General features: G+C 55.1%; 4 protein-coding genes across 4 annotated transcripts; 2 read left to right on the top strand and 2 right to left on the bottom strand.

The window, feature by feature from the left end:
- Nucleotides 1-3,826: 3,826 nt before the first annotated feature.
- Nucleotides 3,827-6,351, bottom strand: BU25DRAFT_475043 (ARM repeat-containing protein; the record flags this gene model as incomplete). The annotated part of the gene is made up of 1 exon (XM_033710921.1): nucleotides 3,827-6,351. The coding sequence occupies exon 1, from the start codon at nucleotides 6,284-6,286 to the stop codon at nucleotides 3,827-3,829; it is 2,460 nt and encodes an 819-aa protein (XP_033566156.1). The 5' UTR covers nucleotides 6,287-6,351.
- A 506-nt stretch (nucleotides 6,352-6,857) lies between these two features.
- Nucleotides 6,858-12,682, bottom strand: BU25DRAFT_427919 (uncharacterized protein; the record flags this gene model as incomplete). Its single annotated transcript, XM_033708474.1, has 4 exons — nucleotides 6,858-7,783; nucleotides 7,829-7,920; nucleotides 7,973-12,288; nucleotides 12,407-12,682. The coding sequence occupies 4 exons, from the start codon at nucleotides 12,680-12,682 to the stop codon at nucleotides 6,858-6,860; spliced, it is 5,610 nt and encodes a 1,869-aa protein (XP_033566155.1).
- Nucleotides 12,683-12,928: 246 nt separating this feature from the next.
- On the top strand, nucleotides 12,929-15,094 carry BU25DRAFT_331491 (uncharacterized protein; the record flags this gene model as incomplete). Its single annotated transcript, XM_033702403.1, has 3 exons — nucleotides 12,929-13,377; nucleotides 13,543-13,595; nucleotides 14,166-15,094. 3 exons carry the CDS (start codon nucleotides 12,929-12,931, stop codon nucleotides 15,092-15,094), a joined length of 1,431 nt encoding a protein of 476 aa, XP_033566154.1.
- An 886-nt stretch (nucleotides 15,095-15,980) lies between these two features.
- Nucleotides 15,981-20,642, top strand: BU25DRAFT_406488 (SAICAR synthase-like protein). Its single transcript, XM_033705296.1, has 2 exons — nucleotides 15,981-18,255; nucleotides 18,373-20,642. The coding sequence occupies exons 1-2, from the start codon at nucleotides 16,274-16,276 to the stop codon at nucleotides 20,342-20,344; spliced, it is 3,954 nt and encodes a 1,317-aa protein (XP_033566153.1). The 5' UTR covers nucleotides 15,981-16,273; the 3' UTR covers nucleotides 20,345-20,642.
- The last annotated feature ends 60 nt before the right edge of the window (nucleotides 20,643-20,702 follow it).

Genomic DNA, 20,702 nt, shown 5'->3' with positions numbered 1-20,702 from the left:
GCTGACAATACACACATCCCTTTGCGCAACCATTTGCGCTCCCTTGCATCATCCTCCACACCGCCCTGACTAATGATGCGGCTCTCGCAAGTGCCCGCTGTCAGTTCTGCGCAGCGGCTTCCCTTGCCGAACCAAACAGTGGTATCGTGGGACCGACAAGCATCCAAATTAAGAGGCGTTGTTATCAAGCCAGGACAGCCCTTTTTCAGATCGTCCTATCAGCAAATCTGAACAAGGTCACCCCTTACCCACTAGCAGGCAGCAGCACACTTCAAGATCGAGAAAGCGAAGGCTCGCTGTCGCAATTCGACATGTATCAATGTACTTCTCATATGACGGTTGGACGGCACGACGTTACACGAAATGCAGTCGCACGGTTCCAAAACTACTAGCCGGGATGCGCTGTTAACCACAGACTTTTGTGCCTGGAATGGTGATGTGTCGCACAAGCTGAGCATGCTTCTGAATCTCTGGTGTTGGTTGGCTTTGGCCATCTCGTTCGATGTACGGCTGAACTTTCATCACCGACCTCTCACCATCATTATCTTCGAAAGGACTTGTCACGTCCCGAAATCGATGTATCACTGCATCGCAGGACATAGGCAAGTCACGATCATATGCACTTCCCTATCTAGCACTTACTCCGGATGGTTGCGCTATGCTGGAGCCCTTCCGTACCTTCTGTGCAGCGACGCTTGCTCATTCAGAGTGACATTGGAATGAACATCGGCCCAAACAGCAACAACGTCGCACTCACACCCATCTGCCACGATCACAGCCACCGATCAGCCAAAGGCTCGGCTCGGTCGTCCTTCTTTGTGCACGCAGCGAGAATCCTGCTGGGCGTTGCAGTTCGCGAGTCGTTCATGCACTCCTGCGTTCGCTTCGGCGATGATGCAGGACCAACAGAACAAGGTTTGTATCGAAACGGATCGGCAGCTTGAACGCAGAATGGTTGGAAACGCCCCGTGCCGTAGCCAACGAGCCATCTGTGCGCCAGAGGTTCGGCATCCCGTGGCATGACGAACGCCAACGTTGACCCACTTGCCTGCAGCTCGTCATGATTACCCCGCAAAGTTGGGCAAACAGCCCCAGAGGTTGAACGACAACGCGAAACGGACTGTACGTCAGATCTGGCAATTGAGATGGCTGGAGGTTGCTGTGTGGTCACACGGTCGTCCTTCCATGAGACCTTCGCGTAGATGGTATGGCTGCTTCGAGACAGCCAACGGAGCACAGCAGCGTTCTTCGGATCCCGCCGAATCTTTGATACACGAGATCAGAGACATGCCACGTACGTGCGGCCCGCGAAAGACATGATGTGATGCCGTAGGCATTGGTTGCTCTGGATCGCGCCTGCTGGGTCGCAAAAGAGGTCAGCTGGACGTCCTTTGCGAGGGCCGGGATGCAGCACGGAGTGTGCTTGCTTATTTTGACGTCGAGAGGCTGGAAGAGCGGGATGTAAGCGCTCGACTTGAGCCGGGAGCAGCTATCACGCCGGATCGATACCAGGATCTGACAGAAACGGGAAAATGCCCCAGAGCATTAATCAAGAGTCCAAGCAGTGCGACAACCTGGACGTTGGCACATTTAGTTCAAGCGGTAATATTTACTGTTATTCTCTTGCAAGTCGGAAACGATGCTTTACTGAAGTATAGCGCATAGAGCGCCAGCGCCAAAGTAGTCAATTACATCCTCAAACTCCAAGAACAAACCACTACTTTACCTTCACCACATCTACAACCATCAGGCTGAACCTGCGACCGCACGGCAAGACCTTTCCTCACCCTACCTAGCGTCGTAAGATCAATCCACACCCCACGTGCCGCGCCCCTTCACGGCGATCCATTCAACGCTCGCACATAAGCGCTCGGGGCACCTCCTCAACCAAGCAAATCAAGCACGCCTATCGGTCTCCGATGTCAACGACTACAGTCAATCTACCGACTGAGTCACACTGTTGCCTAGACACTATGCAGGAACTTGACACCCGGCTCAGGAGTCAACTATAGCATGAGAATAATTTATCAAACGCTGCGGCTCACCTGCGAACAGCACCCCGAATTAGCATTTCTTACATTACACTGCATTACGCATGCACTAGCCTACATACGCCGTGTAACAAGTAAGCGAGGCAAGGCTTACGAAGATCTGCAAGTCGGGCTCGGCGGGTGAGGTGTGGTTGTACGACATGATGGTGCGGCTGATGGCTGATAAAGTGGGGAGTAAGCGGGTGAGGCGATGATTTGCTGCTTCAGCTGTAGAATTGGAAAACCATAGTGTGATGTGGAATGAGTGTGTTTGAGCGTCTTCAGTCGAATACCATTCTATGGAACTGGAACTCAGATACTCATCCTCATCGTCATTCCCAATCCTCATCATCCTCACCAAAACTGCTGTCGTCATCGGTGCCCTTCTCCTGATGAGCTTCGAGGACTTCTCCACCTTCTCCAAACACTGATTTCTCAGTTAGATTCTCTTCCTCCAGCTCTCCTTCGCAGTGGAGGTATTTGTAGACTTCCTCCTCAGCATCCATTCCCCGCACGGCTCATGAGTCTTGCATTGAAATACGTGAAGTCTGTGCCGCCTCTAATGCAGTAACCCGCCTACACATTTTTTTTTTTTTTTTACCCAAGCCGGCTTCTGGAGAGATGTTCTCCAATCTTGATATGCACTTTTGCGACAGCACACCGCGTAGGTTCTCTCGCCCTTGCGTACAAATTGCCCGGATCTGTCTTCGGTTCTCTGGTGGTCGACCGCGGCGCTCACATCAAGCGGCCCGCCTGCCACGGCATCGATGCCTGCACCTGTGCCTCCGGTGTTGCAGATACTGCTGCAAAGACCTTCTGTGGCTGACGAGGCGCATACAGACGAGCAACTCCGGGCTTGAGCCTCAGCTTCTGCTCCTTCTTTGCTGACAGCTAAAATGAAACATCTTGCCCAGTGCGGCACTAAAGATCGTCGAAGAACTCGTGTTGATGTAATCATCAATATTGTGATCTGATGTAATCATCAAAATTGTGGTCGGTAGCGACAGAGCAATCAGCATCGCTGACTTGTTCATCGAGGACTGCATCGCGATTCGGGTGCGCCTTGTCTGGTATCAGAGTCCCTAGGTGGATGGCATCCTTTGTGTTATGGTGTGTCGGTCAATGTGAAGGGTGTACGAGGCATGTTTGGGTTGAGTGCGGCTGCCGTGTAGAGGAATCATCATCTTGCCATGAACTAAGTAGAGGGCATGGCCCATCTATGGCTGGTGAGTGATGAGTGAGTGGTCTGGCTCTGGGGCTAAGCACCTTCACCGGTAGCTTTGACTGCAGCCACATTGCAGCCGCACCTGATCCGAGAGAGACTGAGGCTTTGCGGTTTTGCGAACCATGCTCCATCTGGATCTACAAAGCAGTGCAAACTCGCTCGTGCCGGATGCTTAGGCGTGTCTGGGACCTTTGGGCGGAAAAACATCTGCACGAAAACAGTCATGAGCCCATCTTAACATGATTCGAGCTGTCATCCGCAAGTGAACGATGATACCGTGCTAGTTTTTCCAACTCTTAACGATATACACAAAGCGAAGGATGCATAAAAAGTGTAAGAATACATCAAAATGACATGTTGGGTTCGATGGGAAGAGTACTGGATGGAGTATCTATACCCAATGTGTGTCACGATCTGTGGATAACCACCAAGAGGCCGCGTGATATTTTTGCAGCTACCTAGACTCTCTAGAGTTAGACCACGAACCGTGTACGGAGATACGTAGAAGCTAGCTTCAAAACGTCGCCTGTCTACGCTTTGCCTTCTCGCACATCTCAGAGAGCTCCTCAACCTACTGAGGCTTCAACACGGCAAGTGCGTCCTTACAAGCATCTATAACAACCCGGTTGTTCGTCGCATTCTGTACATCCATCACGGCCCCTACTCCCCCTTTCCTCTTCACGACCTCCAGCCCCGCCGGGACCTCGCCCACACTCTGCAAGCACACGACTCCTCTGTGCTGAAGTTCGTCTTCGTCGTCCTGGCACAAGCCGATTAAGAAGTCTACACCTTTCTCCTGCTGTAAGAACGGCATGACAGTGATCTCACCGCAAGACAAGAGCGTAGCCAATGCACCGCCAGCTGCACTTCGGGTCGCTGTGTCTTCGACGTCGGTCATGGCGAGGAGAAGGTGTAAGCGGTGCTTTGCCCGGGGTGAGCCGTCGGCGAACTTCTCCACGCAGTATGGCGAGCCCATGAGGTTGCAGACTAGTTGCGTGGCCGCGCGTTGCAACATGGTATTGTTGCTCAGCAGTAGGTCGTCGACTATTCTGTCGAAGGCGGCGCGGATGATGTGGGTTTGCGTTGTTTCGTCCAGAGTTGCAAGATTGGTGAGGGCAAGGAGGGCTTCAAAAGCATAGAGCTGCCATGCGGACGACTCGGTGCGTGAAAGCTGGCTTTGGAGAGGGCGAACGGCGGTTGTGGGTGGTAGCGCGGCGCTGAAGGTAAGTCTGGGATCAACACTGATGAGGAGGCGGGAAAGCGCTTGTGCGGCTGCTGGTGGGGCGGTAGGCGAGAAGGGCGTTGTGCCTGTTTTCGATGAAGCGATGGCCGAGGCCATGTGTTCCCACATGACGATGAGCAGCCTGATGGCTCCTTGTTGTACTATCAACACTCGGCTCGTCTTGTCTCTGCTGAGGTTCAAGAGGATCTGACTGCTTTGTGATAGTACATTTGCTGTGCGCTTCTTGCAGAGTTGTGCTAACAATGGCACGACACCAGCCTCGACGAGTCGCTTACACCTCGCGGTAGCGTGATTATCGTCGAGGAGATCATCGGGAGCTGAAGGCTTCTGGACGTTGGCGTAGGCTTTGAGTTGCGCCATTCTCTTCTCTTCATCGGATTGGATGGGGAGGAATGCTGTGATATTGGCGAAGATGGTGAGCCCGCCAAAGATGATATTTCCTGGTGTATCTGGATCGCCCATTATCAGCATAAGTCGTTTGAGAAACTGGGAATCTTCTGAGAGGCCTTCGCGGAACTTCGCCTGGAGGGACGCATAGGCCAGGCCTTCAATGGAGTCTTGTGTGTTGCCAGCATCGGAACTGATGACCATCGATTTGAACTTAGCAATCAAGTCACTTTGGTCGAACTTCGCAGGGGTAGCAACCTGAGGATTCTCCGAGGAAGGAGGCTCTTCATCACCCAGCTTGACAAGAATAAGCGCGGCGAGATTAGCACGTCCTTTGTCAGGGCTGTCCGCGACCATATCTAACCAGTCCCTGCAGTGCCGGTTGATGGCTTCTCGACACTTCTTGTCTACACAAGCCGCACTGATCAGCTCTAATGTCACCTGTACCAGCTTATGGGATTTCTTCTTTTCCACCACAGGGACCAGCGTGCTAACGAAGCCATCCGTGAGAAAGAGGGCGGCCGCTGCCTCGACTGCGATAGGAAAGATGGCCGCGGCTGCTGAGAACGCAATGATCAAATTGTCCGCATCGCCTTTTTCCGCACGCTCAGTAACAAACTTCGATATCAACTTTTTCGCGGTGTCCGGGCTGAGTTCAAACAATTTGATGCTGGCGAGTGTAGCTTGGTCGCGAAGAGTTTTCGGTAGTCGAATGTCAAGAGAAGAGAGGATGACGTTAAAGCTGTCGGCATCGATGATATTCTCGAGATGGTTTGCATGATGAGCTAGTAGCTGCGCGACACCTCTCATAGCGCGTTCCGGATGGTCAAGTGCCTCCTCCATAAGCATGGCAAGACTGAGCTGGAACACGTCTCTGTGGCTGTTCTTGAAGGCGTCATCGTCAGGCCAGAGGCTGCGGTTGAGCAGAACTTTGAGCAGTCCGTCGATAGAATCATCTCCACGTGGAAACAGTTCGTAGTAGCTCCGTGTAGGCCGCTCTCGCACAGCCTGTGCGAGCCACGTCTGCGCACCGACGTTCTTTAGGAGCTCGCCGGTAACTTGATCCAGAACGTCGTCTTCGTCTTTGAAGTCGTTGAGAATTTGCATTGCTTGTTCCGCCTCTTTTTGTTTTAAGGGTCGCTCTTTCATTGACTTTAGCGCGCGTTCGCCATCAGCTTCATCCTTGCTTTGCACCCAGGCTTTGCAGATCGCCAGAAACTCGCTCCTGTCCTCCTCTTGCCTCAACTTTTCCCAGACTTCTTTGATTTGGGCGTTTTCTGGTGCGATGCTCGTAGCTTCACGTAGCTTCATTGCCGCTGCCGCTAAATCACCAGATGCGAGGCTCTCACTCGCGGCCTGCGCGAGTTGCAACGCCCTTTCCTCCTCAGAGATGGAAGACATGCTGTAATGATAGAAAGGAAGAGAAACGATGTTTAATGTGAGGTTCAAGTTGAGTTGGAGAAATGTGGGCTCATGCGATCGCTGTCGGTCGAGCAAGGGCTGTTATGATTGGTATGCGCGGGCGCACAGACCCCCATCGGTCACTTGCCGTTTCAGATCGACTGCGGGGAGGAGCCAGACACGTCTGCGGTGAGCCTGACGTTGACCAGTAGCAGCAGAAGGCGGTCAGGGTCTACGCGGAAGTCACTCTGATGAAAGGGTTGACAGAATTCAAATTTGTACAAATACAGCTGCTAGAACCGAAATTCCGCGTCAAGTGCGCGATTTGACGCTGCGCCTAGGAAACGCTCGCTCGTGTATATGATGCTCTCCCATAGAATCCATTTTAACGCCGCAAAACCAAGCAATATATCCAACCCGCTGAGCATTGTCCCAACTACATGTCCTGTGCGCCGAAGCCTACTCCTTTCTTGACAACAACAACAACAACAACAACAACAACAGACTGCTCGTGCCTGCCAGCAACTGCTCATCAATCATACAACGTCCTACGCTTCGTTTTTCAGTTCTACTAGTAACTGTCGTCATTCGTCTTTCCTGGCTGTTTGCGCCTAATAACACCAAGCGCGGTCAATCGTTCCCAAACATCGTCCTTGACGAGGACGCGGGCCTTGTCGAATGGTAGGCCATCAAGCTCACGCAAATCCCGGCAGAGATTAGCCAGCATCATCTCGGTAACTCGGCGCCTGATACGTGTCTCGTAATCAAGTCGTGACTGGTGCTGCTCATCTGCTTCAGCATCGCCACGAGGAAGCACGAAGCGGTCGGTGAGCTGCTCGTCATCTGGATTCTGTCTGAGTGACATGATCCTGTTCTCCGAGGCTGAAGCGTAAAAGCGGAGTGTGACAGGGTTGTCACGCCAGTCGAGCTTCGAAAGAGATGGGAACTTGCCCAAAACCATGGCGTTTTGGCGCAGACGCTCGAGTTTATTGCCGGCCAGAAGCAGCTCGCTTAGCCTCTTGATGTTGAGTAGTGGTCGGAGGTCTTGTAAAGAGTTGAAGTTGAGGTTTATCGATCGAATATTCGGTGTGAGCTGTCCGAAGTTATCGGGCAGCTCTTTCAGGCCCATAGATGCGAGCTCGAGCCGCTGAAGGTTCATGAGGTGCTGTGTTATACTCAGAGTATATGCTGGGTTGAGGGAAATGTAAAGGTTGTGAACGTCGGTGTTCCTGACCAGGTTTCCCACGCAACTTTCCGCATCTGAGTCGGTGCCTAGCATCTGTTCCCTTGCCGAGAAAGTGCGGAGACGTCGTAGATGCTCAAGACCGGTGACGTGCGTCAAAGCGTTGCCGTCAACATAGAGGGACTCGAGCCTCGGGAAATGCCCGTCGACGTCGAGCAATGTCATACCGTTCCGGCAGATCCGGATGGATCGTAGATGCTTGCATGGTTCGGAAGGCATGTCGGACAACGGGAATTCATCCAGTTCGTTGTCATCTACACCAGTTAGTTGGGTCATGCAAGGAGTCGATTATCACATACCAAGGTTCAGGTGCTGGAGCTGGGGCAGGCGATGCACGTTCCGTACCTCCAGCAGGCGATTCTTCCGCAGGTCTAGGCCGGTCAAGGATTTCCTACAATCATGTTAGCAAGTCGTGCAGAGTGATTACGTCGATCGCGACTTACAGATTTGAACGTGCAAAGTCCACCAGGTCAATGTCGTTGCCTCCAGCACGCAACTCGATCAGACCATCAAGATGCAGGATACTATCAAGCGATTTCAGCTTATTGTTGTCGACTTTCAGTACCCGTAGATGAACCAGCTCGGCGAGTCCATCCAGACTGTCGATGTCGTTGTTCGAAATGTCCAGGTGCTGCAGGTTGCCCAATGTCGCCCAAGAAGTAAGACCGGTAAGAGAATTGTTCTGTGCTTGTAATCGTCGCATAGCATATGGGATGCCCTCAACCTGACTGATCTTGTTGTTGGAGACATCAAGCTCCTCGAGGCGGTAGCAGAGCTCCTCGAGGCGGTGCAGGCTAGCAAGGTTCTTGCCGCGCAACGTGACCTCGCGAAGATCTTCCCAGTAAGGCTCATCTGGCTCGATATCCTGAAGTGCTTTCACAAGCTCAGCGGTGCCCTGAGCGTAACGATCCTCGAGTATCTCGGAGTATCGAGTTCCGTCGTGCCTAACAATCACGCGATCTGGATGATCAAACTCGTCGATCTGGTTGAGAGTGAAGTCAGGCAGATCACTGAGCATGAACGTGACGTCTCCCTTCACTGGCGACGCTGGTGCTACGAGTAGTCCGTCTTGCTTGCCTTGCCCAAGAACCGGTGCAGAGACGTTCATGGACAGCTCCATTCGGTAATTCTTCGAAGGCAGTTCTTCCAGAATTGACAAGTCACCGTCCTCGTTGAATCTTGGTCTCTGGTTTGGCCGTGTCCTGGGTAGCGTGCTTGTGCCATTTGCATGAGACCATGTTGGTTTTATTGTCTGCGGGATGCCTGAGAAGCCCCTTGGGGGTTGCCCAAAGTGATGTGGAGGTTCTGTATGTCGTCGTTCGGGGTCTCCTACCTCGCGTTCCGCGAAAGAAATTGTGATGTCGCGAACGCGGGCATGTGGTGCATTGGGCGTAGCAGCATTGCGGCCCTCAAAATATTGAATCTCGTGTTCGATATCATCCTCGTCGGATTCCGGGATTGCGTAAGTTGTCTGAGGCGGAGGGGCCTTTTGAGCACTCCGTTTGCGCGGCGGTACTTGTGTACTACACGATGTAGCTCGTGTTTCTGTCTTTGTCAAGCTCCACGCAAAGTTGTTGGAAGCTTTAGAGGGAACGGAGCTTGCGCATGTCATTGGGCGGGCATCATCGGCTTCGTCGTCTTCCAGGAGTGTTTCTGCAGTGGGTTGAGGGTGTGCTGGCGTCGCTGTCTGCGTCGTGCTGTCTTTCGTCTCGCTCACTGACAGATCTGGGATGTTGTTGAACGGATCCTCTTCGCTCTGGTTCATGCTACTGTGGTCCTCTTCGGGTAGCTGGTGTTCTTTCGAAGGACTTTTCTGGCGGACCCAGATCTTCTTTTCGCAATTGAAGCTCATGCCTGCAATCTGGTGTGGTATGAGATGTGCGACTGCTTCCGGTGCGAGGGTGGCAACTTGATCAGAGCGGCGTGATATGTTTGTAGCGATAGTGTGTCCCAGAGATGAGCCGGCGGATTGACCGGTCTGGGGTCGGGCATCGTTGGGGTCGTACTCGCTGTCATCTGGGCCGAAAGGTCGAGTGCGATGATCAGCAATCCGGATGTCGTTTTTCTCAACGATCACGCCAATTTCTTCCGGCACTGCGCTTCTCGAGATCTTCACTGAATTCAGTGACGAGTTTAGGAAGGTGTCCGTCTCCTTCTCCTCGTATTTTCGTAGATGTGTGATAATACTGGGGTCTGAGTCGCGCTTGTTGGGATTTCGCCAGGCAGAACGATGGCCTTCTCGGCTAGGAGGCCGTTCAAATGTGAGTGATGTCGAAGGTTGTTCGCTCACATCTTCGGGCATTTCGAATTCGGATGCCTCTTCGAGGTCTCCAAGCCCACTGGTTGGTCTGCCTTTCGTACGAATGAAGTTCATGATCTTCAGTGCTTCATCCAAGAAGTCCTGCGTTGTCACAGATCGCTTGCGGTTCTGGTTTCGCATAGCTTGCCGCTTCATAGTGAACATGGCAACCTCATTTGCGACTGCAGCCGCTCGATCCTGCTCTTCGCTTTCATCCGAGACCATAGATGGCTCCAGCTGCTCACGTATCGTGTTCAGCTTTGGTGAAGCCTGGATGAAGGCCTCTGTAGCTTCCAAGATCTCAGCCTCGATCTCCTCGCGCCTTCGCTGGCTGGGAGTGGGATTGCGAGGTCTCAGAATATGCCGTCGAGCCAGGATGTCCGGATCTGCTGCGTTGGCGGGGATCTCACGATCGATAACTTGTTGGTTTTGTCCGAGGACTGCCTGTATTGCTGCATGCGAGTCCTGCGTTGGGGGCAACCCTGCATCAGTGCGGGAGTCGTTGATTTCGCTCTCCTCAAAAGTCTCGTTGATGGTTCTTCGACGCTTGGGAGTCGGGTTCTTGAAAGGTGAAGTTGGGCCGCGCTTGCCATCGGCGTAGTCCTGATGTTCATCTAGCTGTTCCTCCGCTTTTTGTGGAGGCACATGGCGTTTGAACTGCGGACCCGATCGACTCGCTGATCTGAAAGGATTTGAGATATGCCGCGACGGCTGTCTTGTGGTTCGTGACGATCTGCGGGTGGGCGATTCATCGAGCTGGAACTTGAAGGGTGGACGACTGCCGGGAGGGGCGATATCACTCGTGGGGGAATCCTCAGGCGCACTATCATCCTGAGCATCTGATTGTTCCGAAGACAGTACGGAGTAGTCGGCGTCGAACTGGTACTTGTTAAGCTGACCTTGTCCAAAGGCACTCACCCGACGTGGCGACGGCTGCCGAGCATCCGTTGCCTGCGATATCCCGCTGTGTACGACGCTGACTTCTTCCACTGAAGTCAACCTTGACTTGTTCTGCACCGGCCTCGCAGCTTCAGCCTTGCTGTCCTGCACACTGCTTGAAGTGGCCGAGTCTGGCTTGTACTCTAACTGGCTCAGGCGTCTTATTAACCGGTTGCTCGTGAAAGTGTCGTGTGCGCCAAACAGCTTCAGCGGACTTGCTGAGCTCCTTGCCCGATCCGGGCTCAGCAACTGGTTCGCTCGTCGACGAGGTGTCTTTGGATCATCTTCGTCGTCTACTATGGCTGAATCGCTGGCTGTGGGTTGGCCGTCCTTTACAGCAGTCTGAACCGAGAGACTGCTGCGGCCCGTGCCTTGCGCTGTGGGTGCTCTCTCAAGCTTGATTGATTGGTTTGACGTCCTGTTTGCTCTCTCAGGCGATGGGCTGAGTGGCCGTCTTCTAAAGGACCCTTCTCGAGAGTAGCCGCCTCTTCGAAGCTCGACGAATCGGCCAACGTCGGCGATGTCTGGCGTGCCAGCTGGCAGGCCTTCGGGTAGCGAGTCGTCCTGTATCCTCGCGAAGGACGAGTCTTCTCGACTGTAGTTCAGCGAGCTTTCTTCGCGCAGCGAGTCGTGCTGGCCGGGCGGCGGCGAGCCAATCTGTCGCAGTCTGTTTGCAAGTTCGGAGCCTCTCAAGTTCAGCGCGGGGTTGGGAGTCTGCCCAATCTCGAGTTCGGTGTTGATGAAGACTGGGCTGAACTGCTCGTTCTCGAACTCGATCTGGCCGCTGACAGTTCGAGCAGCTTCCTGCTGGGCTGCGGAGAGCGACTCGTCGGGGTCTGCAACTGATTCTTCTTGTTGCGAGTCTTGTCGGTGGTGCACCTGGCTCTCTGCCTGTGAGAGGGACCGATCCAGCTCCGAGTCGGTGGCTGCAGCTGGCCATGGCGGTGGGCTCGACGGTATGGCGGCAAGGCCCCTCAGCATGCCCAGCTTCCGTTTCGAATGTGGCTCGTCCTTTGGGGGGGTACTCGTGGGCTTTGCGAAAATGTTCTCGAGGCCGGTGGGGCCAAAGAGGTCCTTCTGTTCGCTCCCCTCGCCCTTCACCAGCCGCCGCTTCCATTCTGGTGTCTCGTAGTAGCCGTTCGCCTTTGCTGACGATATCGCGACTGTGTTGTGGGCGACGGTGCCGTATAGGATCGACCGTTGAGAGTCTGTTGTGAAACACTGGGACACGTCGCGGGCGGGGTCGACAGCCTGGGAGACTTCGCGCGACGCGACGGGGGAGGTGCTGGCGTCGCGGTGGCTGCGCTCTGCCAGCGCGTTCCTCTGCTTGGTCGGTCGCAGGTCGCTCCGCACCTGGATCTCTGAGAAAGAGCCAGACGAGTGCCTGAGGCGGGGGAGTCGACTCCGCGGCTTGGGCGGTGCACTCTGGGCGGTGGGCGTGGGTGGTGCCGGCATGGGGCACTCTGCTGGCGGTGTGGACTGCTGCGGTATCCACTCCTCACTCAGATCATCGAGCCACGGCTGCGACATGTTGCCGGCCATCGCTGCGTCCGTTCGCGGGTTGTCGCAGCGGGTGCCGAGGGCGACGCGAGGTTTGTTGTGGTCGCAGAGCTGGCAGCGGGCGCGCGTTATGGCAAACGCAGGTTTTGCGCGGGCGGCATGCGACAGCGACGGCCCCAACTGCGGCTGGAAAGGACGTGGGCGCGTAACAAGAGTCGGTGAATGAATACAAATGGACGGGGTGGGCTTGTGTCCCTAACCTCAACACGGATGCGGTGAGCTGGCTGATCGACACCCTAATCGATTGCGCTGGCCCGTTGCCTAGCAACCAGCTCGCGCGCTCCGTCATGCCGCCCGCAAACCATCCCATACACAGCAAGACGACGTGCGGAATCCTGGAGCCGCCAAACCGCATGCTGTCCTATGCACTCTGATCGCGGCTGATTACACGCCCCACTCTGCCCTCTAGCGTTCTGGCTTGTTTCTGCTGGCAGACACGGTCTTGGTGTGGGTACAGAACATGCACGATAGCCTTACACCACCTGTTCTTGACACACCACCGTCACGGCACCGCCAGCAGCAGACCCCCAGGATACACTGCAGGCAGGCTTAGGGGCGGAGAAAGAGGCCGAGCACGGGTTGCACGTGTCGCACGCAGGCCATGTCCCCTACCCTACATCCTTACCTCAAGCGGGGACTAGACTTCGACGCCTCACCTATCGACCCCAGCGACCTGGTGGAAGACCCCCCCGGCGAACATCATGACGCACAACACCAGTCGGCGAAACGGAGGAGAGTGGAGGCGATAGCGTTGCAGTATCTGCGGGGAAGGCCACCGGTCATACTCACAGCACGCCTCAAGGGCCCCTTCACAAAGGAATGGAAGAACCCATGGGCGAAAGATGTCAAGGCAACGCCAGACGGACAGAGCACGGGCGCAAACGAACAAGCAGAGGGACAGGGGGAGAGAGTGCCAAAGGCATCGCAGATGGCTTCTCCAGAGGCCTCTAGGGCTGTGGGCTACACTGAAGAGCAACTCTACAGCCAACCCGAACCACTGCCTGCCACGGCCCCTTTACCAGACGAGGACGACCTCTCTGGCGCCACTGAGTTCTTCAGCGTGGACACCGAACAGTTCATTGCGTACAACAGCCCCGCAAACCCCTTCTGGCTGCGCCGTCCTGCTAGGTCTTCTGGTTTCCCGCCAAACTGCCAGACTGATAAGTCCCCAATCAGACCGCGCAGGAAAGACCATAGATTTGATTCTCGGAAAAGCCTGCAGCTCGCGCTTCCTAAAGAACCTCTGGGCGGTCGTCCGCTGCCCATCCGTGCCACACCACCAGACGCGTGGCGATCGAGCGCCTCAGCGTCAATGGATATCTCGTCACCCGCCAAACCTGCTTCGGCGTTGAAGTGCCAATTTCCAGAGCAGGACCCGTCGCACACAACATCGTCGGTAGACAGACCAGATTCTTCACGGCTGCGAGCAGACTCGGCGCAAGAGGAGGAAGCCCGCAGTAGCCAAGCCGCTCAGTATGCGCAGACTGCAGCGGCTGTTGAAACACCCACAAGTCTGTTGGAGGACGCAACCATCGCTTCCCTGGATGAACAACTACCAAGACCACCATATGCACAGTCTTTCGACACCCTCGTCCCAGCGACTACGTACAAGATCTCGAGTACAGTTCAGGTGCCTCAATCGAGCCCGACACGTGGAGCTGTAGGAGGGGGAAGTCAGGCACGACCTTCACGAGAGAACATACAGAGATCTGCTGCACGACTTGCCAATCGGATGCCTAGATCAGCGACGAAACGACGGCCATCATCGACGAGTCGTAAAGCCGCGAAGGAGGTTGGTCTACCGAAGAAGTCGCGCCACAACCTAGTCGCCTCTCCAGCACCTGCTTCTCCTACTGGATTCATGTACAGAAGAGTCGGTCAGTCAAAAGGCGAGGGTAGCAGCGGACCGAAAGCAAAGCCAAGAGCCATCAATTTCAGCCCCTCGCCAACTCTTAAGAAGAAGGACAACGGTCCACCTGGTGTGGATACAGAGGTACCGGCTGCTATTGTGGAGACTGAGGTGTCTGAGCAGGTAGTACCTCATGTTTCCGCTGAGGCAGTTGACAGAAGTGTCATCGAAGAGAACAACGATGGGACTGCCGAAGGACCTGAGGAAGAACAGAACATGCACGAACATCAAGAGTCGCACAAGTCCAGGCAATCTCAGTACTCTACGCAGGCTGCAATGCTGTTGGCACAGCTGGAGTTTCAGGACGACTCATCACAGTCGTCAACCTCGTCAGTAACCCCGCGACCATGGTCGCAGCCGGGGCAGAACACACCGCCGCCGCCTCTGCTGCAACCCAGTCCCGCAATCACGCCTCTTTCGGTGTTCAATCCTCGTATGGAGGGCTCCTTCGGTTACCTGGCCGGAGACAGTGTACTTTGTGGTCCACCGGTCAGCACGCAAGACTTATTCAACGCAGCATCTCCCTTCGCCTTCAGTACAGTGAAGAAGAAGAGCCAACGACCACGGCGGACCAGCCTGCGGTTTGCTTTGACCTCGAAGTCCAGCGAGAGCATGACTGCAAAGAGCCCCACACCGTCGGCAGAGCGAGTACCGCTCAAAGAGAAGAACACATCGACGATGTGGAGCTTCACCAACGAGAAGTCGTCGCTGTCTTCGTCAAAGCTCGCGTCACAGTCACCCAAGCGCACCACAAATGACGTTGAGTTACCCCAGCTTGACCTCCACACGTCACTCGATTTCGGCCCGAACGCTGACTTTACTGATTGCTTTCTGAGAGGCCTGAACAATGAACCATGAAGCAATGTTGAGGAGCCCAAGAGATCAATTGTTGCACCACAATACCGGCCAGGGTTGTGGATAAGCCATGCCGGCAGGAATGCCTTGTTCACACCCACCACCTCACACTCGCTCTCAGTGGTACGTTCCATCCACCACTCGCCGGTATCAGCGACCAGGATCTGCAGGCGTGGGTGAAATAGGCAGGGTGCAGCAGCAGCCCGGTTGCAGTTGCGGTGAGAGGCCACGTTCCTGAGTGATTGGGCGAAGACGAGTCGCAGGACCGCACCGTGCATACTGCTGCACAAGTGGCCCAGCAGGGAGGAAGCTTGTGTCTCCGCGACCGAGCTGGCGATGGAACCTGGGAAAGGCCACGCTCGAAGGCTGGTGCAAAGTTTGGGTACGACGGACGGGAAGGCGCGGAGGGCGGGAGGAAACGTCTAGCTCGAACCAACGGGGCAAACCACGACAGCTCGTTACGACTTGACGACGACACTTTGACCGTGTGCAGTATAGAGCGAGTTAGAGCGAGTTAGAGCGAGTGTGCATACCAATGTTGACTCTAATGCATGCCTGGGTGGACGCGATAACGATGCCGTGTTTGTTTGGTGAGACCCACTTGCTCCTGCTCAAGCCCATGGGGGGTACCCATGATTCCAGAAAGTGCCAGCGAACAGACAATTGCGCAAGAGCGGCCAGAACGGAGTGAGCTGTATCCTGCAAACAACACCGCAATCGCACCAGACGCAGCGCTCGCTCTAAGTACTGAGCGCACACAGCACAAGCGCCGAGGTCGTCAGCGGTGGTGCAGCATACGCGACGTCATTGGCTTGAGCTTTCGCCAATTATCTGTGCGCCGCTTCTTGGAGCGTGACGGCCGTCCACACAAGTCCTCTCAGGATCGGAACGTGGGTCTGCCGCAAACCTCACTCGCTGCTCCCAACGCGCAGCACACCGCGAAGACCTCCTCCTCCGCCGTCCAACCCTTCCCGCCAGCGCCGCCCGCCAGCGCGCCCGCCAGGCCTCGCGCCCACCGCCCCCTTTGCACGCTAAGCCGGCCGAATTGTGCCCTTGCCGCACCCAACGACGGCTGTCCTGGCCCGCCGCGACTACCTCCAGGCCCGTCCGGCAATATCTGCCACACGGTCCGCCACGCCTACCGACGAGTGCCTCACAGCGAGCCTGACCAATGTCACCCCCATGTCACCGCATTTGGACGCCCAAGGAAATACCTCACCCCCCGCATCGGTGAGGTCAAATGCGCCGCAAAGCCCCGGCTCCAGCCATGGCACCCCGACGTCCTCCACGCCTTCTCGAGAGCCTGCAGCGTCCGCGGTGACACCAAGAAGACTCTCGCACACCGGCCGCTCCAAGACAGCTCCGATTGCACCGGAGAAGAGCCTCTGGCAGTCGTCATTCGACCGGCCCCAGCTGGACGAGCGCGACAGCATCTTTTCGACAACATATCTAGCGTCTGACAGCCCCATCTCCTCGCCGCGGACCAGCGCAGCAGCACACACGACAGGCTCAAACGACGATGCCCCCGAGCACAGCTTATCAGAGATGGCTGCACCAGCGCCGCTGCAGAGGAGACTGATTGACCCGCCCTTCTTCCGCAGGAAGGAATCAACGTACCCTCCCGTCGCCCTGCAAGACCCCCAATCCATTCTCGCTACCCAATTCGCCCAACACATCCCAATTGAATCCGTCATGGGGCTCGAAGCGGGCCGCCAAAGCCCCCCGCCCTACATGAGTCCCGTCGACTCTCCCGTCCGCCGATCGTCCACACCGCACAGGGCAGACGCCCATCCGGCCTTGAACAAGGCATTGACTGACACCGAGGAGAGGCGCAGGAACAGAGAATGGCGGGAAGGGAAGCCTGTGCCTTTCAAAGGCAGCGCTGCAAACGAAGACCCAACACTGAACGATCAGGCTGTAAAGAAGATAGAAGCTACGCTGCCCAAGGCGGAGCAAACATCGTCCGGACGCAGCCGGAAAGCAAGTCACTTCCTCCGCGTCTTCAAGGATGCAGAAGGCCCTGAAGAGCTGCAGAAGCGGGACGCACGATCGAAGGACCGCCGACCTACCGACAAGCCACTCGTCTCGCTCTCTGAAGAGGTTGACGCCAATGCTCTCACGCACTCGCTACAACAGGCATCCCGTCCGGCATCAGCCGTTCAAACGCCTCACGATGATGACATCGATTCCTATTTCGAGATACCGGGCTCAGTGTCCCAGCATGACGACTCAGCAGCTCCTGCATCGACGGCTGGCTCACAGAAGGAAGCAAAATCGAACAAGCGCCAGTTGCCATGGCCTCTCCTGGAAGAGATCAGAAACTTCGCCAACCTAATATCTGGTGCCGCTCCGGGATCGTCCGTGTCGAGGAGCTTGCCGGCTTCAGTCCTGGATAAGCTCCATGCACACGCGTCCAGAATCACGGGTTCGCAGTCTCAAGACGAGCCGATGGATTACTTCCAAGCCAAGGAGAAGAAGGAGAGCACGAATCCATCGCTGGCATCCGAAGAAGATGAAGACTCAGAGCGCGAACAGATTTCGTCTGCTTTGTATTTCCCCCATCGTCAACACAAAGTAGCCGAACCGGGCACCCCAGTTGAAGAGACACGACGACCAGAGGTGGACGATAGCCGTAAGAGAAACTCGGTTCATGCGGGCAAAGTACCCAGAGGTTGGGATACAGGAGAGGCTGTTCAAACTCCTGAAGAAGTAGAAATTTCTCTACAGTCCCAAGATACCAATCAATGCCTACATGGTGACATCGCTGCGACAGCATCAGTGCAGAAAGAAAACGACAAAGCGTTGACACCTGCGTCATCTGATGCAATTTCAGCTGAATCTGAATCTGAAGTTGAATCGCTAGCAGAATCTACGCAGTCACTTCTTGGCTATGAATCGAGCGCAACTGACGACCTAGGCACGACGCCCACTGCGACGATGACCAAACCAGAACACAAGGCTGTGACAGCGCCCGCCCCGGCTCCGCAGCCACCGGCTCCGCTTGGTGCTGTGGAGTTGAAACCGTACAACCATCAGGTCGGTGGTCATTCCACTGTGTACCGTTTCTCGAGGAGAGCCGTTTGCAAGCAACTCAACAACCGTGAGAACGAGTTCTACGAAACGGTCGAAAGGCATCACCCTGAGCTGCTAGATTTTCTACCAAGGTACGACCATCACTATCGAAACATTTTCGTTTTGAAGCTGAAACGTCAGCAAAGATGTTACCCCCCTCCGTACATTTTTTTGGTATAGGTTGCTAACGTAATGCTGTCAATTTTTAGGTATATCGGTGTTCTGAATGTCACTTATCGCAAAGCGCCGAAGAAAAAGAAGAAGGACAAGACGAAAACAGACACAGAATTTGCAGCCTCAGCTGCACAACCGGATACTGCACCCAAGGACGAAACACCAGCAGTCCCTCGGGATGCGAAAGCAGAATATCAGCCCAGGGTTGTCAGTCACTCGCAGCAACTGATGCCTGCACCACAAGTCATCTTTGCGAACAATCGCCACATCATCCCAGACAACCTGTTCGGTGTTCCGCCGCGTTCAGCGACGCCAGATCCATGGACTGGCAACGGCTCGTTCTCTTCTCAGTACCATCGAAGAAACCAAAGTGTGCAAGACTACAGTTCGAACGGTTCGGACAGGCCTCCAATGAGGCACCACAGCAGCTGGGGCGTCACGACGATCAATCGGAAGCTGCAAGAAGAGGTGCTCCGTCAGGTGTTTGCACCTCCTACCATTCACCATCGCCAACGTCACCAGCATCACGGCATTGGCACTCGTAGACTGGGTAGCGATAATGCACAATCCATGGCCGGCTCTGCGCCGTCGATGAGACGAAACAGCACGGATGTCTCTGCCCTGCAACCCGGGCTTCGGGAAGAGTCTCCCCGTAAGCAGATACTGAAGGCTAACGCGGAAGCACGTCGACAAGCTTCGGACGCAAGCGAACTCGCCGTCAGCTTCGGGTCAACGGAGGAGCTGAGATCGAGAAATGCAGACTCACCACAGCCGCCGTCAAGCAACGCTCCTCGGCGAAGACACTCCGGCAGTGGACTTGTGCGTAGGCCCCTAGGACTGGATTCTAACAGGAGGCACAACCTTGAGTTCTACGAAGAGGATGGCTACGGCAGGGACGGTGAAGAAGAAGTTTTCGCCATGGACGAAGACCGCAAACCACTCTCCCCGACCAAGAGCACTCAGAAGGATCAGCCATCGCTTTCCGATAATCTATCCACCACCGCACCTGATTCGGAAGGCCTGATGCTCCCGGCTCCAGTCACACCTAAGAAGAAGGCAGAAAACCCGGCGATCGAAGAACCTGCGAATCCTGAGGAAGCTCAGCAACAACCCGATGAGCGCGTGCAGCATTTTATCCTGCTTGAGGATCTTACTGCAGGCATGTCTCGACCTTGCGTACTAGACCTGAAGATGGGTACCCGTCAGTATGGTGTGGAAGCTGATGAGAAGAAAGTACGATCGCAGCGTCGCAAATGTCAGATGACCACGAGTCGCGAGCTTGGTGTCCGCGTTTGTGGCATGCAGATATGGAACGTGAAGACGCAGAGCTACGTTTTTGAGGACAAGTACTATGGCCGCGATCTGAAAGCCGGCAAGGAGTTCCAGGACGCCCTCAAGAAGTTCTTCTGGGACGGCACTGGTTACAAGGCTGCTAATCGACACATTCCCATTATTCTGGAAAAGATCAGCCAACTCGAGCGTAAGATCAGGAAACTGCCAGGTTACAGGTTCTATGCCAGCAGTCTGCTGATGCTGTACGATCGAGGCGATGGGGAACAGAAAGAGAAAGAGAATAACTCCAACCAGAACGGGTTTACCACGCCGAGCGGTGATGATCTATCCGCCGCACCCTCAGCTGCACCATCAGGACCGAATTCCCCCGGTCTAGTGTCCACTTCGAGCCCAGCGCCACCAAAGGATAAATCGGAGATCAAGCTCAGGATCGTCGACTTTGCCAATTGCGTTACCGCTGAGGACACGCTTGAAGGCGCGTCATGCCCGCCCAAAGACCCCGACGAGGTGGACAGAGGCTACCTGCGCGGACTGCGATCGTTGCGACTGTACTTCCAGCGCATCTATCGCGACATCAACGAAGAATGGGTAGAGCGTGGCGAAGGCGAAGGTATGGCTCGCGGAAACCACCACCACGGCTCCGGACTCGGCGAAGCTGGGGGTGGCTGGATGGATGAGCCCGGTGGTGAGGATACGGGATACGTTAGTTTCTAGCGAATTCGCACACAGTTGTGACTTCGCGGGAGAGGGAGAGTAATTGTGTTACTTCAAGATACCACGCGGAGTTTGGTAAGTTATACGGCGCGTTATGCTTTCTTGCTTAGCATGGCGTTTGGTGTTCGCGCAAGACAAAGTATCGAAATTGTTCATTGGGCATGCAGACGGCGTATTGCTTTGCATGGGGCGGATTACTGGTCTGGGCGAGGTTGGGTACGGTTCTATTCGTTGTATAGTATACCTAGAGTGATATCGTAGTGAAAGCGTGGCAAAGCAATTCAACGGTTATATTGTTGCATCTTCAAGCCATCATACCTGCTCACAGGCAATGTTTTGGAGGTCGCAGGGTGAAAGT

This window comes from Macroventuria anomochaeta, assembly GCF_010093625.1.
Source record: "Macroventuria anomochaeta strain CBS 525.71 unplaced genomic scaffold BU25scaffold_3, whole genome shotgun sequence".
Taxonomy (NCBI): Eukaryota; Fungi; Ascomycota; class Dothideomycetes; order Pleosporales; family Didymellaceae; genus Macroventuria; species Macroventuria anomochaeta.
Note: the sequence above shows the minus strand (reverse complement) of the source record. Positions and strands in the feature narration are given on the sequence as shown.

Excerpts from the sequence above, each read along its gene's own strand:
- BU25DRAFT_406488 (XM_033705296.1), top strand. The coding sequence starts at position 16,274 with ATGTCACCGCATTTGGACGCCCAAGGAAATACCTCACCCCCCGCATCG. Across the intron at positions 18,256-18,372 it reads CTGCTAGATTTTCTACCAAG|GTATATCGGTGTTCTGAATG; the intron begins GTACGACCATCA and ends GTCAATTTTTAG.